The following is a 23,852-nucleotide window of genomic DNA, read 5'->3' as shown; positions in this document are numbered from 1 at the left end:
AATCTCGCAGAACTCCAAGAAATTGTTGCACACCAAGAAATTGTTGCACATTACAAACCAAGAAATTGTTGCTCATTACAAACGTGGTACTTTCGTTTTGTTTAAATTGCATACTTCGTTGTCATATTTTCTTTCGGAATCTTATAACAATCGATGTGGGCAAATACGGCAACCAATTCCCGGTTTTGCCAAATTCTATTAGACTGAAAATTGCTATAACGAACAATTGCTTTTATTTATCTAAAATTAACTTCATTGGGTTTTGGTACGTTTTTTTCTTTTGCCTCCTCCTCTTCTTGTTCTTCATAATCATCATTTTCTTCGCCTTCTCTTAGAAACTATTAAGAGCAGTGTGTATGTGTTTTTAAGTAGCAGTGTGTGTGCGTGTGTGTTTTTGTGTAGATATTCTCCTCTGTATATCGTCTTCCTTAGTTTGTAAAATTAAGAGCATTGTTGCTGTAAGAGCACTTTGGTTTCGTGATCCTTTGGTCTTGTTGTTCGTGGTGTTGTTGCTGTCGTTGTTTACAACAACAATTAAGTAAATTCGTTCGCTGAGAGAGTTCTTCCAGGTTAACTTAAAAATCTAAACTAAACAAAATAAAAATATTCTCTATGTGTGTGTGTGTGTGTGTGCGTTCTACATCTAAAACAGGAGCCTCTAATAGAAACATGCTGGGCCTAGTTGCACACGGAATTGTTGATTAGCCGCACCCACATCTCTAATGGCTATGTCCACGATTGGCAGTCTCTGGGTCTTTTGAGTTGTATAGGTGACAATGGTCTTGGCCCAGGTATTGGAACGTTTCTATTAAAAAAATCAGAATTAGTTCTAGCCCTTTTTTCATTCCATTCCAATAGAAAACTTACTCTGCACTCATCCATTTCGGCTTCGAAACGCAGTCTCTGTGGTCCCTTTGGTGTTAGTTCGGCATCATTCCAGGTTAATAACTTCAAGCCGTTTCTGCAAGCACCCCAAAACCATTAAATGAAACCTCTTCACTGTTTTGTGTAACCAAAGTTCTTACCGTGCTGAATTTTCCTCATCATCCATGTAGGCCACAGTGTTTCGACAATGGAAGGTGATTTTCTGGGATGCCTTGGCCGACAGCAACTGTAGGTAACCCATTTGATTGGAATCGGCCTTGTAGTTGATGTCCATTCCTCCGGCCATTTCTCCCAACCATATTTCCTTGTCGTCTCCGGTGTAGCTCAGTACATTCGATTCCTTAGGTTGTGGCAATATGCATGTGGCCCGGTTTTCTTTTTCACAACGCACCAGTATGGCATCCTGAGCATCACCCTCATTGGGATCAATCCAATATTCTCCGGATTTGAAATCTGGATAGGCCGCATACAGATCTCGACAAGTTCTGGCTGGAGCAGACTGCTGACCATTTGGTTTCTTAAATCTTTCGAATGAGGCTCTGACATGATCGAACGCCTTCATCACCAGGGCATGCCTTTCGTCATCGGATAGGCCTTCGGTTAGCTTATCGATCATTGGTTGATCGTCCATTACATCAACACCCTTTGTTTGGCCCTGGCTGAGAAGAGCAGTAAGTGCGGCCACATCATAGCCCAGAGTTTCTCCTGGAGGACCTGGTGGACCGGGGGGTCCAGATGGACCCATGGGGCCAGGTTTGCCATCATGTCCACTGAAGCCTCTAGGTCCAGCTGGCCCAGGTTGACCTTGTGGACCAATATTGCCATCTCTGCCCTGGGGACCTCTCATACCCATTTCACCTGGCTTACCAGGAGCTCCTGGCATACCTGATGGACCAACATCTCCCTTTAAACCGGGAGTTCCTGGCATACCTTGCAAACCAATCAAACCTCGGTGACCTTTGATGCCTTTGGGGCCAGGTTCTCCGGTTTCTCCTTTGGGTCCTTCATGTCCTGGGGGTCCTGGTTTGCCTCTGGGGCCCATTGGTCCTTCCACACCTGGCAGTCCTGTTTCACCTTTAGAACCACGTTCTCCATGTGGACCTGCAGGACCCATGGGTCCTGGTTGTCCGGGCTGACCAGGATTGCCAGCAGGTCCTTGATTTCCTTGTTGACCGGGAGGTCCCTTATCTCCTGGTCTGCCTTGAATGCCAGGTGGGCCTTGTTTGCCTGCTGCACCAACAGGTCCTTGTTCTCCTGCGGGGCCGGGATTGCCTTGGGGTCCCACCAAGCCTTGAGGCCCAGGTGGACCATCTTTACCGGGTTTACCTTGTTGTCCTGGTTCTCCCACTGGACCTCTCATACCTCTTAAGCCGGCTGCGCCCGGGGGTCCAGGTAAACCTGGAATACCGCGATCACCTGTAGGGCCTTGTGGGCCAGGATTTCCTGGGGCACCTGTGGGTCCATCATTGCCAGTTTCTCCTTTTTGACCTTCCAAGCCAGGAGGTCCCTGCAAACCTGGACTTCCCGGCAATCCGGCACGTCCTGGTTCTCCTGCATTACCTTTAAGACCCTGAGGCCCAGCCATACCGGGTTGACCTGGACTGCCTGGTTGTCCCTACAAAAAATCGAAAGTTTGATAAAACAGGAATTTCTATATTTAGCTCTCTTAAAACTTACAACAGGTCCCATCTCTCCAGGTCTTCCGGGCAAACCGCTTATACCAGGCTCACCTCTAAGACCAGTTTCACCGCGAGCACCTTTGGGCCCAGTCAAACCAATTGGGCCAGGTTGGCCTTGTTCACCAGGTTGTCCTTGAGGTCCTGTATTGCCTTGGGATCCCTTGATTCCCATTAATCCGCGATCGCCTTTGGCGCCAGGTAGACCAGCAATTCCGGGAGCACCAGGGAATCCGGGAGGTCCAGCTGGACCAATGGGGCCTCGTTCACCAGGAACACCAGCTGATCCTTGTTCGCCGGGAGTACCAGGATTTCCATTGCTACCTCTCTCACCAGGTTCGCCGGGAGCACCGGGTGGGCCGACATTGCCTTGAGGCCCACGATCACCAGGGCGACCAGGAGATCCCTCTGGGCCAATAGGACCAGTACTGCCACGATCACCTTTAATACCAGATGGACCAGGCAATCCTTTTTGGCCGGGTAAACCCATCATGCCTGGAGCACCCATGTGACCTTTTTCGCCTTGTTTTCCCGTTAGACCCTATTAGGAATTGAGTTACTTAAAAAATGTCTTCAAAAATTACAACCACCATTCTTACAGGAGGACCATCATGTCCAGGATTTCCTGGTTCTCCTCTTTCACCGGGTGTGCCTGGCTGTCCAACAGGACCTCTTTCGCCAGGATAGCCTCTCTCTCCTCTTAAGCCGACCGGACCTATTTGACCCTGAGGGCCAGGGGGACCATGAGCACCATCCTTTCCAGGAGCACCAGGGCTACCAAGTGCCCCAGGCAAACCTTGAAAGCCTCTGGGACCAGTTGGTCCCGCTTCACCTCGTTGTCCATCTTGACCTTGTGGGCCTGGGGGTCCTTGGGCGCCTGGTAAGCCATCTTTGCCATTATCACCACGTGGTCCTGGGGGGCCTGCAGCACCAGGTTCACCAGCTTTACCGGGTTCGCCAGGAATACCTTTGTCGCCGGGAATACCCATCGGTCCTGGCAAGCCTTGTAAACCTTGTGGACCTTGTTCGCCGGGTTTTCCATCAGCACCGGGAATACCTCTTTCGCCAGGGGGGCCATCTCTGCCATCGGGGCCAACTCGCCCGGGCAGACCACGCAAACCTTGTAGACCAGGCAACCCTGGAGGTCCAATATCACCATTGCTGCCTTTCACTCCGGGAGGACCTTGAATACCTCTATCTCCAGGATTGCCTTTGGGGCCGACGGGACCATCAGGGCCGGGGAGACCAGGAAGACCAGGCGAACCTCTTTCGCCAGTGGGACCGGCGGGGCCTGTAGGCCCACGCATACCTCGTTTGCCACGTTTTCCTTCAGGGCCAACTGTGCCGGGTAAACCACGGGGGCCTGGTTGACCTGCCTCGCCCTTTATGCCTTGATCGCCTGCAATGAGTCAATCAATGATTCCTTACATCTTACTCTGATAAATTAATTTGTTGTGCTTCTTACCTTTGTAGCCTCTTTCACCAGGTTGTCCGGGAGCACCTTTGATTCCAGGTTCGCCCTGGCTGCCGGGTAAGCCATCGGGACCCCTTGGTCCGGGAAAACCTTGAGGTCCAGCAATTCCGGGAGCACCCATTGAACCTTTATCGCCAGGTGAGCCATCTTTTCCTGCGGGACCAGGCATACCATTTTCTCCGGGAGCACCAGGGCGGCCAGCTTCACCACGAGGACCTTGCAGACCTTGGTCACCTTTGGGGCCCATATAACCCATATCACCTTTGGCACCAGGAATGCCAGTGAAACCTGGTGGTCCAGGTTTGCCTACCGAACCAGGCTGACCAGGAGCACCGGGATTGCCATCCAAACCTCTGGCGCCGGCCTGACCAGGGGCACCTTCACGACCACGTTCTCCACGAGGCCCAGCAGGACCCTAAAACATGGTTAATGTGCAAATGTTTTACAGCAATTAAAGGCTAGCAGAAAACTTACAGTGGGTCCAACAGGTCCTACGGGTCCCATAACACCAGCAGAGCCCTTTTCACCAGGAGCACCAGCATCACCTTTAGAACCATCCACGCCGGGCAAACCACGATGTCCTTTTAATCCAGGTTGGCCAGGAAGACCGGGCATACCACGAGGACCAGGAGATCCTGCATTACCTGCGGGACCAGCTTCACCATCTTCGCCAGGCATGCCATCCTTACCAGGAGGACCAGGCAAACCTCTGGGACCCATAGCACCAGTCGGCCCTTGAAGACCGGCCTCGCCAGGTTCACCACGAGTGCCTTGAAAACCTTGAGGGCCTTGAGGGCCCACATTACCAGGAGGACCGCGAGGTCCCGGTTGACCTGCGGGTGGTATAAATGTGGGAGCCACAAAAGGAGCTGCGTTAGGACCTTTATCGGAGCTGGCATATTCAGCAGCCAATTGCTGATGGTAATAGCTCATATCGGGAACAGGACCAGGAGGGCCAGGACTTCCGGGAACACCAGGATTGCCGGGGGTACCAGGCATACCAGACTCTCCAGCCGGACCTTGAGCTCCTGGATAACCCCTATCACCACGAGGACCAACCGCTGACTCATAAGGAATATAGGCAGTGGGTGTAGCCGATTGCACAGCAGCTCTTTCCGTTGTCGAAGGCCTCTCATCGGCTGGCTGAACGTTGATGGGGGGACCCAATGCGGGGGTACAGTCATCCGAAGGACTGCATCTTATCTTGCCCTCCTTGCACACACAATTATGGCTGCAATTGTTTTGTTCGCTGGTAAACTCATCATTATCGCGATACCAATTGCCCTCAAAGTGGCATGAGAAGGCTCCAATGACATTCGAGGTCATGAGATTGCGGGTGCTAGACGAGGTGGTAGACGAAGTGACAACTGCAAAAAATAGTTCAAACGATATTTACTCTACATTTAAGATGTCATGGACATCATCATCTCAAGCAGGGCGACTTACCTTCACTATGCGATTCAAATTGATCAACTTCTGCACCCAGATCTGTAACGAGAGATAAGAGAAATGCATCAGAAATCAAATGAATCCGGCACTTTTGAGCATTGAGCGTTGTCGTCCATCTAACGCATGACCATAAATCAGCCATTTATGCAAGCCACAAATCACAATAAAACTGCATGATGCATTTTCCATCAGCGAGCCAATTTACGAATTCAAACTAGACACTGAACTGTACTGAGATGGGGGGAGGGCCATACAACAGGGGATCACATGGTATGGACTTTCAATTAATTCAAATGTGTTGTTCGATTTGCAAAACGGCACAGTGGTTTGTGGTCGGACTTGGTTAGAGACTCTGATTTAATGCCAATGAGATTTTCTAAAGAAGCTCGTTTTTGCGACATTTTTCTCTTAGGTGGTCCAAATATTTAAAACTTTTTTTTGAAGAGACATCTTTTTAGAGTTGACCCATTTATTTATCACAACAATGTTGTGCTGGGCCCCAAAGACAATGCCCACCAATTGATTTCTTTGCTAAGATGCCAAGCTGTTAATAATTTCTGTTTTGCAACCGATGACGGCTGTAGCGCCAATTGTGCTTGGGCTGTCAATTAGAAAGAGAGCAATGCAATTTGCTTGCAATTCCTTTGTGGTGCATTGTGGACCGTCAATATGTTGCGTACCAACATATGGCGCTTATGAGAATGAAAAGAAGTTCTAAATTGGAAAATTAACAAGACTTCTTTCACACATCAGTATTGATATTCATTCAGACTAACGCCAGTAACTATGAAAAATGTTTTTCAGTTCAATTGATGGTATTTTTAGATATTTCCTTAGAGCAAATTAAGATCAAGGTCTGTCGATAGAAAGAAATTGTAGAAAAGTTAAACAAAGACTTAGTTACCAGGAGACTATGGACACTAGCTGGGCTCTCGCACAGTATAAAAAAATCTAAGAGAAACTTTTATGGCAATTTTGTCATTAGACAAAATTTTGTCTTTAGGGAAAATATCATGGAAATTTTTTCTTTAGGGAAAAATTTCATAAATTGTCCTCCGAGAAAATTGGAAAATTTGTCGTAAGAGAAAATTTCACGGAAATTTTGTATTTAGAGAAAATATAATAAAAATTTCGTATTTAGAGAAAATTTTATGAACATTTCGTGTTTGGCGAAAATTTTCTGAAAAGTTTATGTTAAAGAAAATTTCTGGGAAATTTTGTCAGAAGAGAAAATTTCATGGAATTTAGAGAAAATTTTATGGCAATTTTGTCTTTGGAGAAATTTTCATGAAATTTAGAGAAAATTGTGTGGCAATTTTGTCTTTGGAGAAAATTCCATGGAAATTTTGTCTTAAGAGAAAATTCATGGAAATTTTGTTTTTAGAGAAAATTTCATGGAAATTTTGTCCTTAGCTAAAATTTCATGGAAATTTTGTCTTTAGAGAAAATTTCATGGAATTTTGTCTTTAGAGAAAATTTCATGGTAATTTTGTCTTTAGGGAAAATTCATGGAAACTTTGTCTTTAGAGAAAATTTCATAGAAATTTTGTCTTTAGAGAAAATTTCATGGAAATTTTGTCTTTAGAGAAAATTTCGTGGAAATTTTGTCTTTAGAGAAAATTTCATGGAAATTTTGTCTTTAGAGAAAATCTAATGGAAATTTAATTTTGTTTTTAGAAAAAAATTATGGAAATTTTGTCTTAAGAGAAAATTCATGGAAATTTTGTTTTTAGAGAAAATTTCATGGAAATTTTGTCCTTAGCTAAAATTTCATGGAAATTTTGTCTTTAGAGAAAATTTCATGGAAATTTTGTCTTTAGAGAAAATTTCATGGAAATTTTGTCTTTAGAGAAAATTTCATGGAAATTTTGTCTTTTGAGAAAATTTCATGGAAATAAGAGAAAATTTCATGGAAATTATGCCTTAATGAAATTTTGTCTTTAGAGAAAATTTCATGGAAATTTTGTCTTTAGAGAAAATTTCATGGAAATTTTGTCTTTAGAGAAAATTTCATGGAAATTTTGTCTTTAGAGAAAATTTCATGGAAATTTTGTCTTTAGAGAAAATTTCATGGAAATTTTGTCTTTAGAGAAAATTTCATGGAAATTTTGTCTTTAGAGAAAATTTCATGGAAATTTTGTCTTTAGAGAAAATTTCATGGAAATTTTGTCTTTAGAGAAAATTTCATGGAAATTTTGTCTTTAGAGAAAATTTCATGGAAATTTTGTCTTTAGAGAAAATTTCATGGAAATTTTGTCTTTAGAGAAAATTTCATGGAAATTTTGTCTTTAGAGAAAATTTCATGGAAATTTTGTCTTTGGAAAAAATTTCATAGTGATTTTGTCTTTAGAAAAAATTTTATGGAAATTTTGTCCTTAGAGAAAATTTCATGGAAATTTTGTCATTAGAGAAAATTTCATGGAAATTTTGTCTTTAGAGAAAATTTCATGGAAATTTTTTCTTTGGAGAAAATTTCATGGAAATTTTGTCTTTAGAGAAATTTCATGGAAATTTTGTCTTTAGAGAAAACTAAATTTCATGGAAGAAAATTCATGGACATTTCGTCGTTAGAGAAAATTTCATGAAAATTTTTTCTTTAGAGAAAATTTCATGGAAATTTTGTCTTTAGAGAAAATTTCATGGAAATTTTGTCTTTAGAGAAAATTTCATGGAAATTTTGTCTTTAGAGAAAATTTCATGGATATTTTGTCTTTAGAGAAAATTTCATGGAAATTTTGTCTTTAGAGAAATTTCATCGAAATTTTGTCTTTAGAGAAAACTAAATTTCATGGAAGAAAATTCGTGGACATTTCGTCGTTAGAGAAAATTTCATGAAAATTTTTTCTTTAGAGAAAATTTTATCAAAATTTTGTCTTTAGAGAAAATTTCATGGAAATTTTGTCTTTAGAGAAAATTTCATGGAAATTTTGTCTTTTGAGAAAATTTCATGGAAATATTGTCTTTTGAGAAAATTTCATGGAAATATTGCCTTTAGAGAAAATTTCAAGGAAATTTCAAAGAAATTTTGTCTTTAAAAAAAATTTCAAAGAAATTTTGTCTTTAAAGAAAATTTCATAAAATTTTTTGTTTTTATTGTTATTCCCTGCTTTTTTCCCTTCTTTTCTCATCTTCCCTCTACTCACCATCATCATAATTACTGTAATCATAATTTTCCAAATCATCCAAACTGGCATCTGGCAATTCTTCTTTGGGTTCATCTCCTAGGGGTCTATCCAAATGCACCTTCTTGCGCAGGCGCACCTTTTTCACTTTCTTTGCATGCTTGTCCTTGCTTTTGGATTTGCCTTCTGGTTCGGCTGTTACAAAGGTCACAAGAACACAAATTGTGATGAACAGCCAGAATAGTTTTAAATGTTTCAAATGCATTTCTTTCTTTTTTGTGGTGGGGCGATGGAGTGGGTTTTACAATGGCAATCTTTTCACATTGAAATCACAACTGAACGAGCACCATTGAAGCATTGGTGATAATCTGAAAAACGGGGCATAAAGTAAAAATAGAAATTTAGTTCTTACTCGAAGAGAAGAGTTCCCTGACGAATTATGAGTTACGACATGAGGAAATAATTGGAACAAAGTAATTAGAGCTCATAAAATTACAATAAATGTAGTCGTTTGTAAACACTCGAATGAGCGGGTGTATGTATGGGGTTTTAATGTAAACTAATTGATTGTCTCTTGATATGTTTAGTTGTTGTGCCTTTTTTTCGTTCGCCGGTCTTTGAATTGCTTTTCGCTTTTTTTATAATTTGGGCTAATCACTTTGCTTTTTTTAAAAATTCTTTTTCGTGATGTTAAAAGTTCACTTAATTTTGTTGATAAGTTGTCTTTGTAGTTGGCTTAGCTGAAAAGGAGTATTTCAATTCTTATCATTGCTTTTTGTCCCATAATAGTTGTGAAGGTCTTCGATTTCCCCATGGCAGTGGCAATCTTAGAGAATTTTTTTTTTTTGAGTTGATGGAATTTAGAAATTTGATTTCCTGTTGACCCACGAAAGCACATGTTTTATGAAATCAATTTCCTATTATGTGAGTAAGCAAAGACTAATTGAGAAGAGAAGACAAGGGAACTATGAAGAATATGCAAACTGTAATAATTTTTTGTTTAATTTCTAAATTTGGTGCAATTTCAAAAGAAGGTATAATTCTTTGATGTTAAGTTAAAAAATAGTTACAAAGCTTTAGTTGCAAAATATACACAAATCAATTAATTATTTGTTCTTAAAATTAAAAAAAAAAACTATTTATTTATTTATTTAATTTAATTAAATTTTCTAATCCTAATCCCTAATCCTCATCAGAACACGATTAGTGGCGCGGAGGATAGCATATCCGCCTATGACCCCGAACGCCTGTGTACAAATCCCGGTGTGAACATCAATAAATTCTTCAGCGGGGGTTATCGCCTTACAAATGTTGGCGACATATGTAACTTATGCAGCGATGTCAAATTTTCCTTAAAAAGTGGAGTCGCTAAGCAGCACGCTGTATGAACTCGGCATCCAAAAGGCGGACCCATATCATTGAGCTAAAAACTTAAATAGTACTGCACTTTTTGATATGAGAGAAGTATCCCCACTTCCTTTAGGAATGTCTATGGGTAAATATGTTTGTAATCCTCATCAGATCAATTAGACTTGGAAATTAATTTACTCAAACTACCCATTTACTGCTACCAATATAATAGCATTAGAAGTAAAAGTTTTGCTGGGTATCCATTTGCGGAGGTAAGGGTTCGATTCCCGCCAGCGGTTTTGATCATTCTCTAATGTGGTATCATAAAGGACAAAAATTGTCTTAGTGATCACGATTTCGACTGCCACTGAATAAAGGATTATCTAATGAATGAACACGGTCATCATAAGGCCAGTTCCGATATATTGGGTAGAGTAAGTTGGAAAGCTGTGGAAATATGACCACAGGCTGGCTTGCAATTGATACTGAATATGTAGCTTAGTGAGGTTCATATTCGAAACTATGCATGCAAGATGGCGTTTAGGCTGAGGGAATGGGCTTGTTTTAGGAGAACAAGTATGGCCAAAGTTCAATTTTGTATAGATCCTCTGGGCATGCTGAGAAGAGTTTTAGGCTGCCTGGTACTGACCCAAAACAGGATCTCTAGCATACAGAATCTTGAGAACTCGATCTTTACGGTTGGGTACAAGAGTAAAACCGGAAAAGGATTTCAGAACGAGTGGTTCATCTTTCAAACGAAATCATCGGCAGTTATACCTTTGTAGGCGGAGGAAAATCAAATGTCTACTGTGAACTAAATACCTGAAGCTATAACTTAATATAAAACTGCTTCATTTGGATTTTCACTATATATGCTATGCAATAGAGGCTTATGTAAGTGCCACATACGTGGTTGGCAAACAGATCGCATAGGAATGAAAGGTGGGTCTGCAATCTCCAGCAAGCAGACATAATGGAAGCTTCGGATGCGGAAGCCTAACCAACAGGCCTTTCTCAAATTTTCGATTATTAAAATCATAGCAAAAGTGCAGTAGTGGTGCACTCATATTGCTCTCTATGTTTATAATTGAGCTATCCCATTAACGGCGAATGGATATAAAATTAAATTCACTTTTCTGGTCTAAGTTATTATGAAGCACTAAAACAATATTTCCAATCTCACGGCAGCCGGTTGTACGTACCGGATTGACCCGATGGAGTTCTTCATCGGCAAGGGCTGCCGTTTCAATGTATAGCACACTGCTACAACATTATCATTGTTATTTTAAATAAAAAACTTAAAAAAAATAGAAATTTAAAAAGTAAAAATAGACTTAAAATAAATTAAACCATATTTCGCTAACAATGAAATAGTTATTACATATTTTTTATTTTTTTTATGAAAAAAAAAAATAAAAAATTAATTTTTTTGTAAATTTAAAGGGTTAAATAACTTATAAAAAAAACATTTAAAAAAATTAAAAAAAAAATATTGAAAAACAAAAAATTTTTAATTAAAAAAAATTAAAAAAATAAAAAGTGTATTAAATAAAAAAAAACTAAAAAATTAAAAAAAAAAATAATAAAAAACGAAAACAAAAAATAAAAAACAAACAAAAACAAAAAAATAAAAAAGGTCTCATATAAAAAAATTACACCAACAATTTTTTTAGTTTTTTTTGTTTTCTTTTTAATTAAAAAAATCAAACTTTTTTAATTTAAAAATGTATAAAAAAATTAAAAACATTAAAAAAATAATATTGACAAACAAAAATATATATTAAAAAAAAAAAACTAAAGAATTTCAAAAAAAGTTAAAAAAACGAAATAAAAATATTAAAAAAATTAAAAACAAAATAAAAAAAGTTCTTCATATAAGCAAATTACACCAACAATTTTTTTTAATTTCTTTTTAATGAAAAAATAAGAAATAAAAATAAAAGTTTTTGTGAGTTAAAGAAAAATAAAAAAGGTATAAAAAAACATTTAAAAACATTAAAAAAAAAACGAAAACAAAAAAGAGAAAAATAAAATAAAAAAATAAAAAACAAAAAAAAAAATGTGTTCATGAATTTACTCTAACAATTGTTTTTTTATTTTTTTAAATTTTTTTTAGTTTTTTTTTTTATTATTTTGTTTTTATTTTTAGGCTTACGGCCAACTTTACTTTTTGTTTTCATAACTATAATGCCACTAAAAAGGGTCTGCCATGTTTCGACTCAATATTTGTTTTCAAAAATAAATAAATAAATAAAATAAAATAAAATAATAAAAGTTAAATATTTAAATATTTTAAATTGAATTTGTTTGTCACGGTTTTATTTAACCTTTTTTTTAATTCATATTTTTTGTCATCTTTTTCCAAGAAAATAATTCTAAAATATCTCAAATTGTGTTTTTTCCCAATACTTTTTTTTTAACAATATGCATAATTCATTGCCATGCCAATATATAAACCAATGCAAAAAAAAATTAATTTAAATTTTTTAGTTTTGTTGTATAAACCTTTGATTAAAATTTTTTTCAGCTATCCACTTATTTTTTTTTCTGTTTGGGTACAAATGATCAGACACATGGTAGTAATATTTTAATTTTTGTGATTTTTTTTAGGAGATAATGTATGCCTTCTGACTGTTTTAATTGTAAGACAATTCTTTCAAAACCATACTTTTTTTGTTTTTAGCTCAGAAGTCATTATCAAATTAGTACCAAACTACTCATAATGACTAATGTTGGGTCACTTTTTCTCTTATATTTCTTTTTTGTGTTTGTTTTTTTTTTACTTCCTTTTTTTCAAAATCTTACTTTTGATCCTTAAAGGCACAAATATTTCACACAACACTTAAATCACAGCCACTTTATTTCTTCACTTTTCCACACACATGCACACTTTTGCCTTTTTGTTACCCGAACCGTATTCCTTTTCCGTATTCCAAGCGATGTTAAACGTTTTTAAATTTGAAACAAACTGTGGCTCCTCAAAGCTGGACACAGAATTTATAGTTTTTGAACCCCAGCAACAATGATCATTAAGAAATCGACAATCTATGAAATAGTTTTGTTTTTGTTTTTATTTTTCTAAGATTTTAATTCAGCATCTATACCATTCATACATTCAGCAGAACTATTTTACGGAGAACATTTGTCTAAGAAGAAATTTTTAATTACTTCAACGCACTGCTAGAGCCATACACATGGATGGCTGGCTATTCTGTGGTGTGCGTACCCCATAAATGATTAGATGAAGAGAAAGAGAGAGAGTGAGTGCATAGGAGAAGTGATAACAGCTAGACAGACCAGCTCTCTCAAACAATCAAAGACAATTGCAGCTATAGCTTTCAACTGTAGAGTGAAATAGAGATTGAGAGAGAGAGAGAGATTTTTAGGTTTATATTGTAAGTCAAGCTCTTATCTGTGGGAAAATAAAAGCCGGCCGGCTGAAGCGTCATAAACGCACTAGATCAAAGGTTATGTTTATTTTTAATAATTATATTATGAGCATCGTTGGGGTGGCTTTATTTTTAGTAACATGTAAATTTGTTTGATTTTGTTTTTATTTTTATTGTTGTTTTTGTTTTTGTGTGTTAATGAAATCGTAAGGAGAAAAATACACAAACCAAACCATGCGTTTTACGCAAAAGCTGCTGAACCGACTTTCTTCACATTTTCAAAGATGTTTTTATATGTTATTATGGTGAAAAAAGGTATTTTTATATTCTACACCACCACTGTGGTACAGGGTATTACAATATAACTTGCATTTGTTTGCAACCAACCTGGAAGCCGCATTTGTTATTGGATTTGGTTGAACTTTTGAATGTAGTGTCCCGCTATTACTTCATACATTCGTGGCTTTATGAACTGATACAGCTCTCACAGCAACCCTATCTCCCGATTTGAAGCCTTGAGCTCTTGGAAGCCTAAATTTTGAAGATGGGTAAAGCCATCACCATGAAGGCATAGCCATCTTCACTATGCCTTCATGGTGATGGCTATACCTTAATGGATGACCCATGTCTTCATGGTTCCTTCATTCTTTAGACTCTACATTTCAACATACCTTTATTTTCATCTGAATACTAGAATATTAAATTTCCACCTAATATTTAGAGATACTACAACAATAGGCCCCATCATCTTAAATTTTAACAAAAATATTTTATTTTTCATCACAATCAGTGATATGTTTAAGTCATCACCTACACATATTTGGTCTAGCTTCAAAACACAAACACAATGTGCTAAAGATGAATCAGCCCAAAAAAAAAGCAAGCGTATCCTATACTCTTAAGAGACGTGACCGAAATATCATCTTCCTTAACTTTATTTTAGGAACAACCATAAAATGTGTACGAGTGAGGGTAAGGGAAGGGGAAGTGGAAGTGGAAGAGAAAACGAATCTCCCTATAAATACATTTAAGTCAAAAGGAAAGTGTTATTACTCGACAATTTGCGGCCAGCCTACCACTGTATTTACCCTATAGGGAAGTCACACATATATGTATAGGTGGCCTTTTGCGCCCTCGCTGATAGCACTCAACTCAAATGGCCCAAAATGAGGGTTATTTGTGAGTATTCCAACAAATGGCCCAGGGAATAGATTTATTAAATCATATTACAATATAACATCTATTTTGCTGATTAAACCAAAATTGCTGACCACAGACAAACATGGTCGCCGTCTCCTTAGTATGAGCAATCAGGCTAAGTCCATATTTTCTTGTGGGAAAATAATCTAAAATAGATTTGAGCATTTAATGTGAAATAATGATAGGGCTCATCGATAATAGTTATAAAAATTTTTTTTTCTTTTTATGTGTGGAGTAAATTATGCGCCAAAATTTTGGTTTAGTCCACGTCAGATGAACTGCTTAAGATGAAAACTCAATGTAATGGTGGTTAAAAAGATACCGCCTTGCCAATTTGGATAAATTTTATAACGCAGTGGATGTAAATCAAGGCTACAAGAGCCGATGGATTGCCGGTTGAAATATTTAAAACGGAATGTCTATGTTGGGAAAAAGCTACCGCATAGCCAATGTAATGGAATTAGGAATGGAATGTAAACCTCCTTGCTTATATCAAGTGAAAATTGTAATAACATAACTGCAACAATTTAAAACGTGCTAAACGACGGCCGAATCTTGTGTACCCAAGAGGCGTCTGGACCAACTAGCGCCTTGATAATTTGCATATGGTCTCAATAACACCCTAACTTTAACAATTTAATCTAACGTTCTCAAATGATAAATTTTTACCAGCTTTTTTCGTTTCTATCCCATTGTGCGTCATCATATATGAGTTATTTTATAACAATCAAATCGCGACTTGATTGCGGCTGCTATGGTCTAAGTTAGTAATAACGGGAGATGGATATTTAAGGGCCTATATCCGTATATAGACCGGTTCAGATCATACTTGACAAAGATGCTGGAAGTTATAGCCGATGTTTTTGTATCAAACTACAGCCAAATCAAGTAAAAAAGCCTGAAAACCGAATGAAAATTGAAGCCTCTAGCAGCTAAAGAAGTCAAATCCGGGTATCGGTTACTATGGGGGTATAACAGTTTGACGGATTCAGATCAAAGACGACAATGATGTTGGAATTCAGAATACAAGTCGTTGTGCAAAATTTCGGCCAAATACAATGAAGATTTGTGAAGCTTCAGCCAAATCAAGTGAAAAAGCCTGAAACCCGAATGAAAATTGAAGCCATTGGCAGCTCAAGAATTCAAACCCGGTTATCGGTTTCTATGTGGTATATCAGTTTGACCGATTCAGATCATATTCGAACCTGAGGTTAGAAGTCGGAATACAAGTCGTTGTGCAAAATTTCATCCAAATCCAATGAAAATCGAGGTCTCAAAAGGCTCAAGAAATAATAACTGTGGTTCGGTTTATATGGGAGATATATCCAAATCTGAACCGATATAGGCCATTTGCAGTCCACAACGACCTACATCCATAAGATGTGTCTGTGGAAAATTTCAAGCGAATATCTTTATTCTTTCGAATGCTTTCATGATTTCGACAGAGGGACGGACATGGCCACATTGGCCCAGAATGTCAAGATGATCGAGAAAAAATATATGTACTTTATAAGATCTTAGGTCAATATTTTCAGGTGTTTAGTGTACAAGTAATTAGGATAATATTTATAATCCATTCTGAAGAAAAACGTGGCTGCAGTATCCGATGGATATCTATTAGGCTACAAGACATCCATCTTCAATTTGGCCCAGATCGGTTCAGATTTGGATATAGCTGCCATATATAGCAATCTTTCGATTTAAGGACTTGGTCCCATAAAAGGCGCATTTATTATCCGATGTCACTGAAATTTGGTATATTGAATTGTGCCCTTCGGAATCTTTTTTTCAATTTGGCCCAGATCGGTCCAGATTTGGATATAACTACCATATAGACCGATTTCTCGATTTAAATTCTTGGTCCCATAAAAGGCGCATTTATTATCCGTAGTCGTCCAAGACCAATATTGAACTAAAATTGAACAGTGACTTTTATTTATTAGACCACTCAATGCCCGAGCTAAATTTGGGCGAAATCGGACCATAATTCGATATAGCTGCTATGGGTGTATAAATAATGCATTTTTCAATGGATTATGACAAAAGGTTGTTTACATATATACCCAAGGTGGTGGGTATCCAAAGTTCGACCCTGCCAAACTTAATGCCCTTTTACTTCTTTTATTTAGAGATTTCGATTTCCATTGTGGCTATTAGGCAAGTCTCGATTAAATGCAATTTGGGGAGGGAGAGTATGTAAGCTCAATGCAGTGTTGCTTTCTATAGAGCGAAAGGTCTTTTAGATAATGCTCCGCTACTCACCAAGGGTTACAAAGAATCAAAAATTATACTCCCATCTACGAACTTAAACTGCCTATGAAAGAAATTTCATCAATACAAGTTTTAGCTCGATAGCTTTATTTTAAACGACTGTATTGTGTTCATAACAATTGAACTGGTCCTAAAACTTTGCCCCATTTTCCTCGAACCATCATTGTTTTATTATAGAGTAGCAAAACGTATCCCATTAAATGCCGGAAGTTAGTATAGCCATCTACAATCAACTTACCTTGCAATGGCTAACGAAGTAAATTTTGGCAACAACCCTAAGACAAACCAAACGAAATTCATTAACTTTGTTTCGTTTTGCAGCTGGGCATTGAAAGTGAATTTTTGTAGGAGGAGCAGCTTGAACCTGTTGGATGTTGTTGATTTTGCCACATGATCTGCCATAACAAGTTTCTCTGGAAATTGTGGAATGAACGCTGCCTTAAGGCAGTTGCTTCTATTTGATTGATTGGCGTGCAGTTTGATGTCATTTCACATGCCAAACATAAATTTTGCAATGAGGCCAACATAAATTTACCCCACCTGACAGGTCTAAGAACAACAATTGGTGGAGAACTTCAACAGCAAGACATCTAACATACAAATGACGAACACTTAATTTAAATTTGTCTTTATATTCAACTCACATTCCAGGGTCAATAGGGCATATGTAAACGAAAAGTTTGACTTCAATGTTGATGTTGGATGGCTATGTGAAGCCTGTATGTTGGCATATTCTATACCCAATTCATGTGCGCTCATTAGCAACACTTTGGGTCATTCTTGACTGATTTGGTTAAACACAAACGTCTAGAAGTCGGTTTAATATGAAAACAAACACGCACATACCAAATGTGTTAGACCTACAAACTCATTTTATCACAGATGCACAGCAACGGTGGCAGCGGCAGCTACTGGAACCCATGCCTTAGACATTGCCTAGCATGACATTGTATTGTGGCCTCCTTTGCTTTGCTCATGTGTATGTGTGTGTGTGTGTGTGTGTTTGAACGGAAACGGAAGTGACAAAGAAATGAACATACTTCAGAAATGTATGCTGTGTGTCATGAACGTGACTGTTCTGTTGCTGCTGGCTTCGTGTGTTTGTCTCTGCGTGTGTGTGTGATGATATTTGTTTGCTTGTATTGCAAAAATTTTCTTGTTCGAACTTTTATGGGGTTTATCCAAACATAGAAAACCTTTTGACATGCATGGCATACAGCAAAACAAGTTGGAGCAATTTCAAACAGCTAACTAATGTCATCCACTCCACTCTAGCGTACTCAAGAAATCATGTTGACGGACACCAGGAAACTAGTAATAACACATGCACTTACCAAGATTGCCTGTGTAATGCCAAGATGGCAATGAGAATTGCCTTGTGGTATTCTTGTTCCTTTTTTTTAATTTTCTTTCTTCCGAGACAAAGCGGGGAAAGGTCAAAGTGTTAAATGTTATAAATGGTGCAACTTGTGTATCATGAAACATGTGGGGGTTTAACTTCAAAGATAAAATATATATTAACATTTTCATTTAATCGTTACTTACTTAATCAGTTAGAAGTGTAAATTGAATTTGCAGCATAAACCATAATCGTGATTTTTATTATTTATATTTCCAGGAATCTATAAAACAAAGCCTCATAGACCAGAGTCTAAAAGTGAATATTTTGAAGTTTGGGACCAAGAAATTTGCGCTGCAAAAAAGTCCCTAGCGGCAAGTTGCTAGAAAGACACAGAAAGGAAATAGTTACGGCATGATGAACAAAGGTAGGAATTAAGCCATAGTATAAGTTTTAAACCACAAATATAAATCAAAGTATTTAAACTTAGACGAGACAAATCAACATATACAAATACATATAAGTGATATCTGTTGAAATTTTCAAGCTAGCACTTTTATATCCTCCACCATAGGATGGGGGTGTATCAATTTCGCCATTCCATTTGTGACACCTCGAAATATTCGACTAAGACCCCATAAAGTGTATGTATTTTTAATTGTTGTTACACTTTAAGTCAATTTAGTCACATCCATCCGTCCGTCCGTCTGTTGAAAGCACGCAAACTTCGAAAAAGTAGAGCTAGGCGCTCAAAATTGTTTCCTTTTAATGAAGTTCGGTTGGGATTCTAAATGGGCCAAATCGGTCCACATTTAGCTTTAGCTCCCATATAAATCCTAATATACTTCTTGAGCCACTAGAGAATGCAATTCTTATACGATTCGGCTGAAATTTTGCACGATGGCTTTTCCTATAACTTCCAATTGATGTGCCAATTATGGTGTGCCAATTGATTATGATGTGCCAATCGATTCAAAGACTGATATAGCTCCCCTATAAACCGATCTCCCGAATATACTTCTTGAGTCACTAGAGGGTGCAATTCTTATCCGATTAGGCTTAAATTTTTCACAATGAGTGTGCCTATGACCTCCAACAGATGTACAAAGTATGTTTTCACTTGGTTCAAACCCTGATATAGCTTCTATGGGAGCTATATCAGGGTTTGAATTTAGGTTTAGCTCCCATATAAACCCTAATATACTTCTTGAGCCACTAGAGAATGCAATTCTTATACGATTCGGCTGAAATTTTGCACGATGGCTTTTTCTATGACTTCCAATTGATGTGCCAGTTATGGGTTCAATCGATTCAAAGCCTGATATATCTCCCCTATAAACCGGTCTCCCGAATATACTTCTTTAGCCTACAGAGGATCCAATTCTTATCCGATTTGGCTGAAATAGTGCAAGAGAAGCTTACCTATAACCTCCAAGAGATGTATTTGATATGGTTCTAACAGGTTCAAACCTTGATGTGGCTCCCATATAAACCGATCTCCCGAGTATATTTCTTAAGCCACTTGGGGGCGCAATTCTTATCCAATTTAGCTGAAACATTGCATGAGGTTCTAATCGGCCCAAAACCTGATATAGCTCCCATATAAACCGATCTCCGGAATATACTTCTTGAGCCCCTAAACGGCGCAATTCTTATCGAAGCATATAAAAAATCCATGGGCATTTCTTGTTATTATCCTTTTTTTAGTTTCTGCCTATAAAGAGAAACCGTCCAAAGAACTTGACAAATGCGATCCATGGCGGAGGGTATATAAGGTTCGAACCAGCCGAACTTAACACGCTTTTACTTGTTGTAGAACATTTTAATCCCAATATAGGGGAGTATTTCCACCTTTTATGAAAAATTAACTAAAAATACTTCAATGCGCCTTATCAGGCTTTGAAATGTTCCACAAAAATTTTCTTTGCAGTATTTTAGTAAAACTGCCGAAGGATCCTTATATCTAAAATGCAACGATTACAAAAATCACATGTCAAAAATTCAAACCAATATCCAAAAGTGAAAATTTACCCCCCTTTGTTAGGTTACCTTGTTGCCATGCAGGCTTTCACAACGCCGATATTTAAGTTGTCTATTTTAACATGCTCTTTCTATTTTACCTTTTCAGTGTAGTGTTTCATTCCAGTGTTATGCAAAACTAGACTAAATTTCCCCTCTTCCAACGAGCTTTAGGTAAAACTCAGCCACCATAATACATCCAACTGAATATCAATGAAATGTTGCCCATGAACATTTCACTAAGTAACAGGGGCAAACTTCTCACATATCAAGAAGTGCCGCCCGATTCCAGTTTAAGCTCAATGATAAGGGCCTCCTTTTTATAGCCGAGTCCGAACGATGTGCCGCAGTGCGACAACTCTCTGTAGGGAAGTTTTTACATGGCTGCCATACCATTTTTTCAAATGGCATAGTACCTCACAAATGGCGGCAGCATAAGGAGGGGATAACCAAAAGTTTCCGGATTCTTTCGCCAGGATTCGAACCCAGGCGTTCAGCGTCATAGGCGGACATGCTAACCTCTGCGCTAGGGTGGCCGCAATGTCACAGATTGAAATAATCTCGTCATAACTCCCAATCAAGTTATGACTGCTACACAATGTGATCAATAGAATTCCCATAGTTTATACAAACTGTTGTCCACCTTAGTTTACCTGGCAATCGATCTATGACATGTGTGTTCACCTTACAATCCCTCGACTCCTTTAGCTCTTTTCTTTGTAAAAGGACTACTACAATTTTTGCTCCATCATAGTTAGGCGAATAATACGTCATCATATCATCACAGATTAACTTAGAGGTAATTTTTTCACCACCTGGTCATTTTCCATTGGCTCCTATTGTTTTGTTTTTTTTTTTTTTTTTTTTTTGGGTTATTGTAATTTTGAATTCATTCATGCTAGGCGTTTAATATTCCATTTAATCGTCTCGAATTGGCTAAATTGCTTAAATAGTTGATCTGGCAACCCATCGGTTTCTGCTGTCGTATTATTCATTCAGTTGGGGTATTATAGATAAGAGTTCATCCAAGCTAAGCGATTAATACTTAATGCCAATATCATGAATTGGATGAGCGGAATATCTTTCGCCACTATCAATAAGTCCATTTCATATTAAACTGCTGAATTGACTAACCATCGGCTCCTGTTGCTTCTTTGCAGTTCAATTGGCTCGATTTTATTTTGATTTAATCCAATATTTCATACCAATATACCGCCTAACCAGATAGCTTTTTCGTCACTATCACCATATCGACTCAAACTAAAATAGTTCATCGGACAATCGATCGGCTCCTGCAGCCTTGTTGTTTTTTAGTTGGGTTGTTGTTGTTTTAAACTAAGCGATAAATATTCTAGTCTTTCTTAACGGATTGGCTAGTCGGTACATTTGAAGTCGATCTATTCATGTCCGTCCGTCTGTCCGTTGAAAGCACTCTAACTTCCAAAGGAGTAAAGCTAGCCGCTCGAAAATTTTCAAAAATACTTCCTATTTGTATAGGTCAATTGGGATTGTAAATGGGCCATATCGGTCCATGTTTTCATGTAGCTGCAATATAAGTCAATCTTGGATCTTGAATTCTTGAAGAGCACTAGAAGGCGCAATACTTACCCGATTTGGCTAAAATTTGGGTAAGGTGTTTTATTATGATTGCCAACAACTGTGCTAAGTATGGGTCCATTCGGTCTATAACCTGATACAGCTGTCATATTAACCCATCTGGGATCTTGAATTCTTGAACCTCTAGAGGGTGCAATAAATATCCAATTTGGCTGAAATTTTGCATGAAGTGTTTTGTTCTGACTTTCAACACATGTGCCAAATATGGTCCTAAACCTGATATGGGTCCAAAACCTGATATAGCTGCCATATAAATCGATCTGGGATCTAGACTTCTTGAGCCTCTAGAGGGCGCAATAAATATCCAATTTGGCTGAAATTTTGCATGAAGTGTTTTGTTCTGACTTTCAACTCATGTGCCATATATGGTCCAAAACCTGATATCGGTCCAAAACCTGATATAGCTGCCATATAAATCGATCTGGGATCTAGACTTCTTGAACCTCTAGAGGGCGCAATAATTATTTAATTTGGCTGTAATTTTGCATGAAGTGTTTTGTTATGACTATAAACAAATGTGCCAAATATGGTTCAAATTGGTCCAAAACCTGATACAGCTACCATATAAACCGATCTTGAATCTTGATTTCTTGAGCCTCTAGAGGGCGCAATTATTATCCGATTTGGCTGGAATTTTGTACAACGGCTATGCATCCATCCATATCCATTGTGGAGGGTATATAATATTCGGCCCGGCCGAACTTAGCGCGCTTTTACTTGTTTTTTTTTTCTACATTCTATATTATTATTTTATTCTATTTTATTTTCAATAATGAAAACCCTATTTACTGAAATCCTACTACTGCACTTTGTGTGTCTTAGTTTACTAGTTTATTCAATTCAATTTCCTTTTCATTTTCCATATTATGATTGTTACGACCAGTTATAGCCGGCTTAAGGCCCATAACATTCATTATAAAGTAATTTTCATTGTAAACGGAGTTATTGAAGTTCGGACTCTCTACTCTCACTCCAAGTGGCAAAGAAAATCTATTTTTACATCATCATTAGGTTGCTTACCTTCTTTGTATTGGTCATCAGCCAGCCAGCATAACTTGTTGCTACAGCCCTGCGAATGTGTGTGGGAGTGAACGGTGTAAGTGTTGGTTTTGCTTTAGAAGGTTCTAGTTTCCTTTCTATGTGGTTGTTTTTTTGGTGTTTGGTGGTGGTGTTGTTGGTGGTGGTGGTGGTGGAATACATAACATAAATGCTATTTATATTTGTCTATGCCATTCTATTCTTGTATTAATTTCAATCCTTTGTTTGTCTTAAGCTCTCTTCTGTTTATGTTTTGATATTTCATATTTTTTGTTATTGCGTTGGATGTCTTTGTGTTGGTGTTTGTTTTATAACAGAATCTAGTCGGAAGTTGTTATCCTACTTTGGTCATAATATAAACAGAATGTAATGGAATAGTGAACGAGAGACACTTAACACAACCGTACATAAAGCTTCAAACGCTAGAAAAGGAATATTTTCAAGCAAGCGCTTTTTTGAAAAAATACACTGTAAAAAAAGGAAACTGTTAAAGAAACATATTTTTTGGGTCACACATTAAATATCTTCCTTCCCTGATTTTTGTAAAATATTATATATGCTCTCACTTTTTTTTAAATTTGAAAGCAAATTTTCAATTCTGTGAAACCGGTATTAAACATATAAAATCAAGCAGTTTTTTCTATGTGTACCCATTTGTCTTATCTTTGACGCACTACACGACCACAACTTTCTTGGCCATAATGCCATGAATTGTTTATTGTTTCCTTAAATTACCAAGGAAAGATGAGTATGATGAAGGTGGTGGAGGTGGTAGCGGTAAAGAAGATGGTAAAAAACTGCAGCATGGCACACAACTAAAGAAGACTTAAGACAAAAGAAAATTGATTTATGTTTCTTAAGCAGATTTCGTTTGTTAGAACTTCCTTGGCAAGTTGGCAAGGAAGCATTTTCAATGCAAACAATTAAATTGCCAATAAAACCGTGGAAGCCGTAAAACAGCAAAGACATAGAAAAATATTTACAAGGCCTATGGCATAATGCTGCCCACTGCTGCTTAACTAA

The 23,852-nt window shown here is 37.8% G+C and overlaps 1 protein-coding gene and 1 long non-coding RNA gene across 2 annotated transcripts in view; one reads left to right on the top strand and one right to left on the bottom strand.

Moving 5' to 3' along the window:
- Positions 1–210: 210 nt before the first annotated feature.
- On the bottom strand, positions 211–12,922 carry LOC106096280 (collagen alpha-1(I) chain). Its single transcript, XM_013263932.2, has 10 exons — positions 12,762–12,922; positions 8,628–8,974; positions 5,482–5,523; positions 4,510–5,402; positions 4,027–4,450; positions 3,161–3,960; positions 2,563–3,102; positions 1,026–2,500; positions 868–961; positions 211–805 (listed from the first exon to the last, which is right to left on the bottom strand). The coding sequence occupies exons 2-10, from the start codon at positions 8,869–8,871 to the stop codon at positions 659–661; spliced, it is 4,659 nt and encodes a 1,552-aa protein (XP_013119386.2). The 5' UTR covers positions 8,872–8,974; positions 12,762–12,922; the 3' UTR covers positions 211–658.
- A 5,519-nt stretch (positions 12,923–18,441) lies between these two features.
- Positions 18,442–23,852, top strand: part of LOC131998127 (uncharacterized) — a 49,349-nt gene continuing 43,938 nt past the window's right edge. Inside the window, exon 1 of the long non-coding RNA XR_009398589.1 lies at positions 18,442–18,582. This is a non-coding gene — a long non-coding RNA (uncharacterized LOC131998127). The remainder of the gene's footprint in view (positions 18,583–23,852) is intronic.

This window comes from Stomoxys calcitrans, chromosome 5 (genome assembly GCF_963082655.1).
Source record: "Stomoxys calcitrans chromosome 5, idStoCalc2.1, whole genome shotgun sequence".
In the NCBI taxonomy this organism is placed as follows: domain Eukaryota; kingdom Metazoa; phylum Arthropoda; class Insecta; order Diptera; family Muscidae; genus Stomoxys; species Stomoxys calcitrans.
The sequence above is the reverse complement of the archived record's forward strand: the minus strand, read 5'-3'. Positions and strand labels throughout refer to the sequence as shown.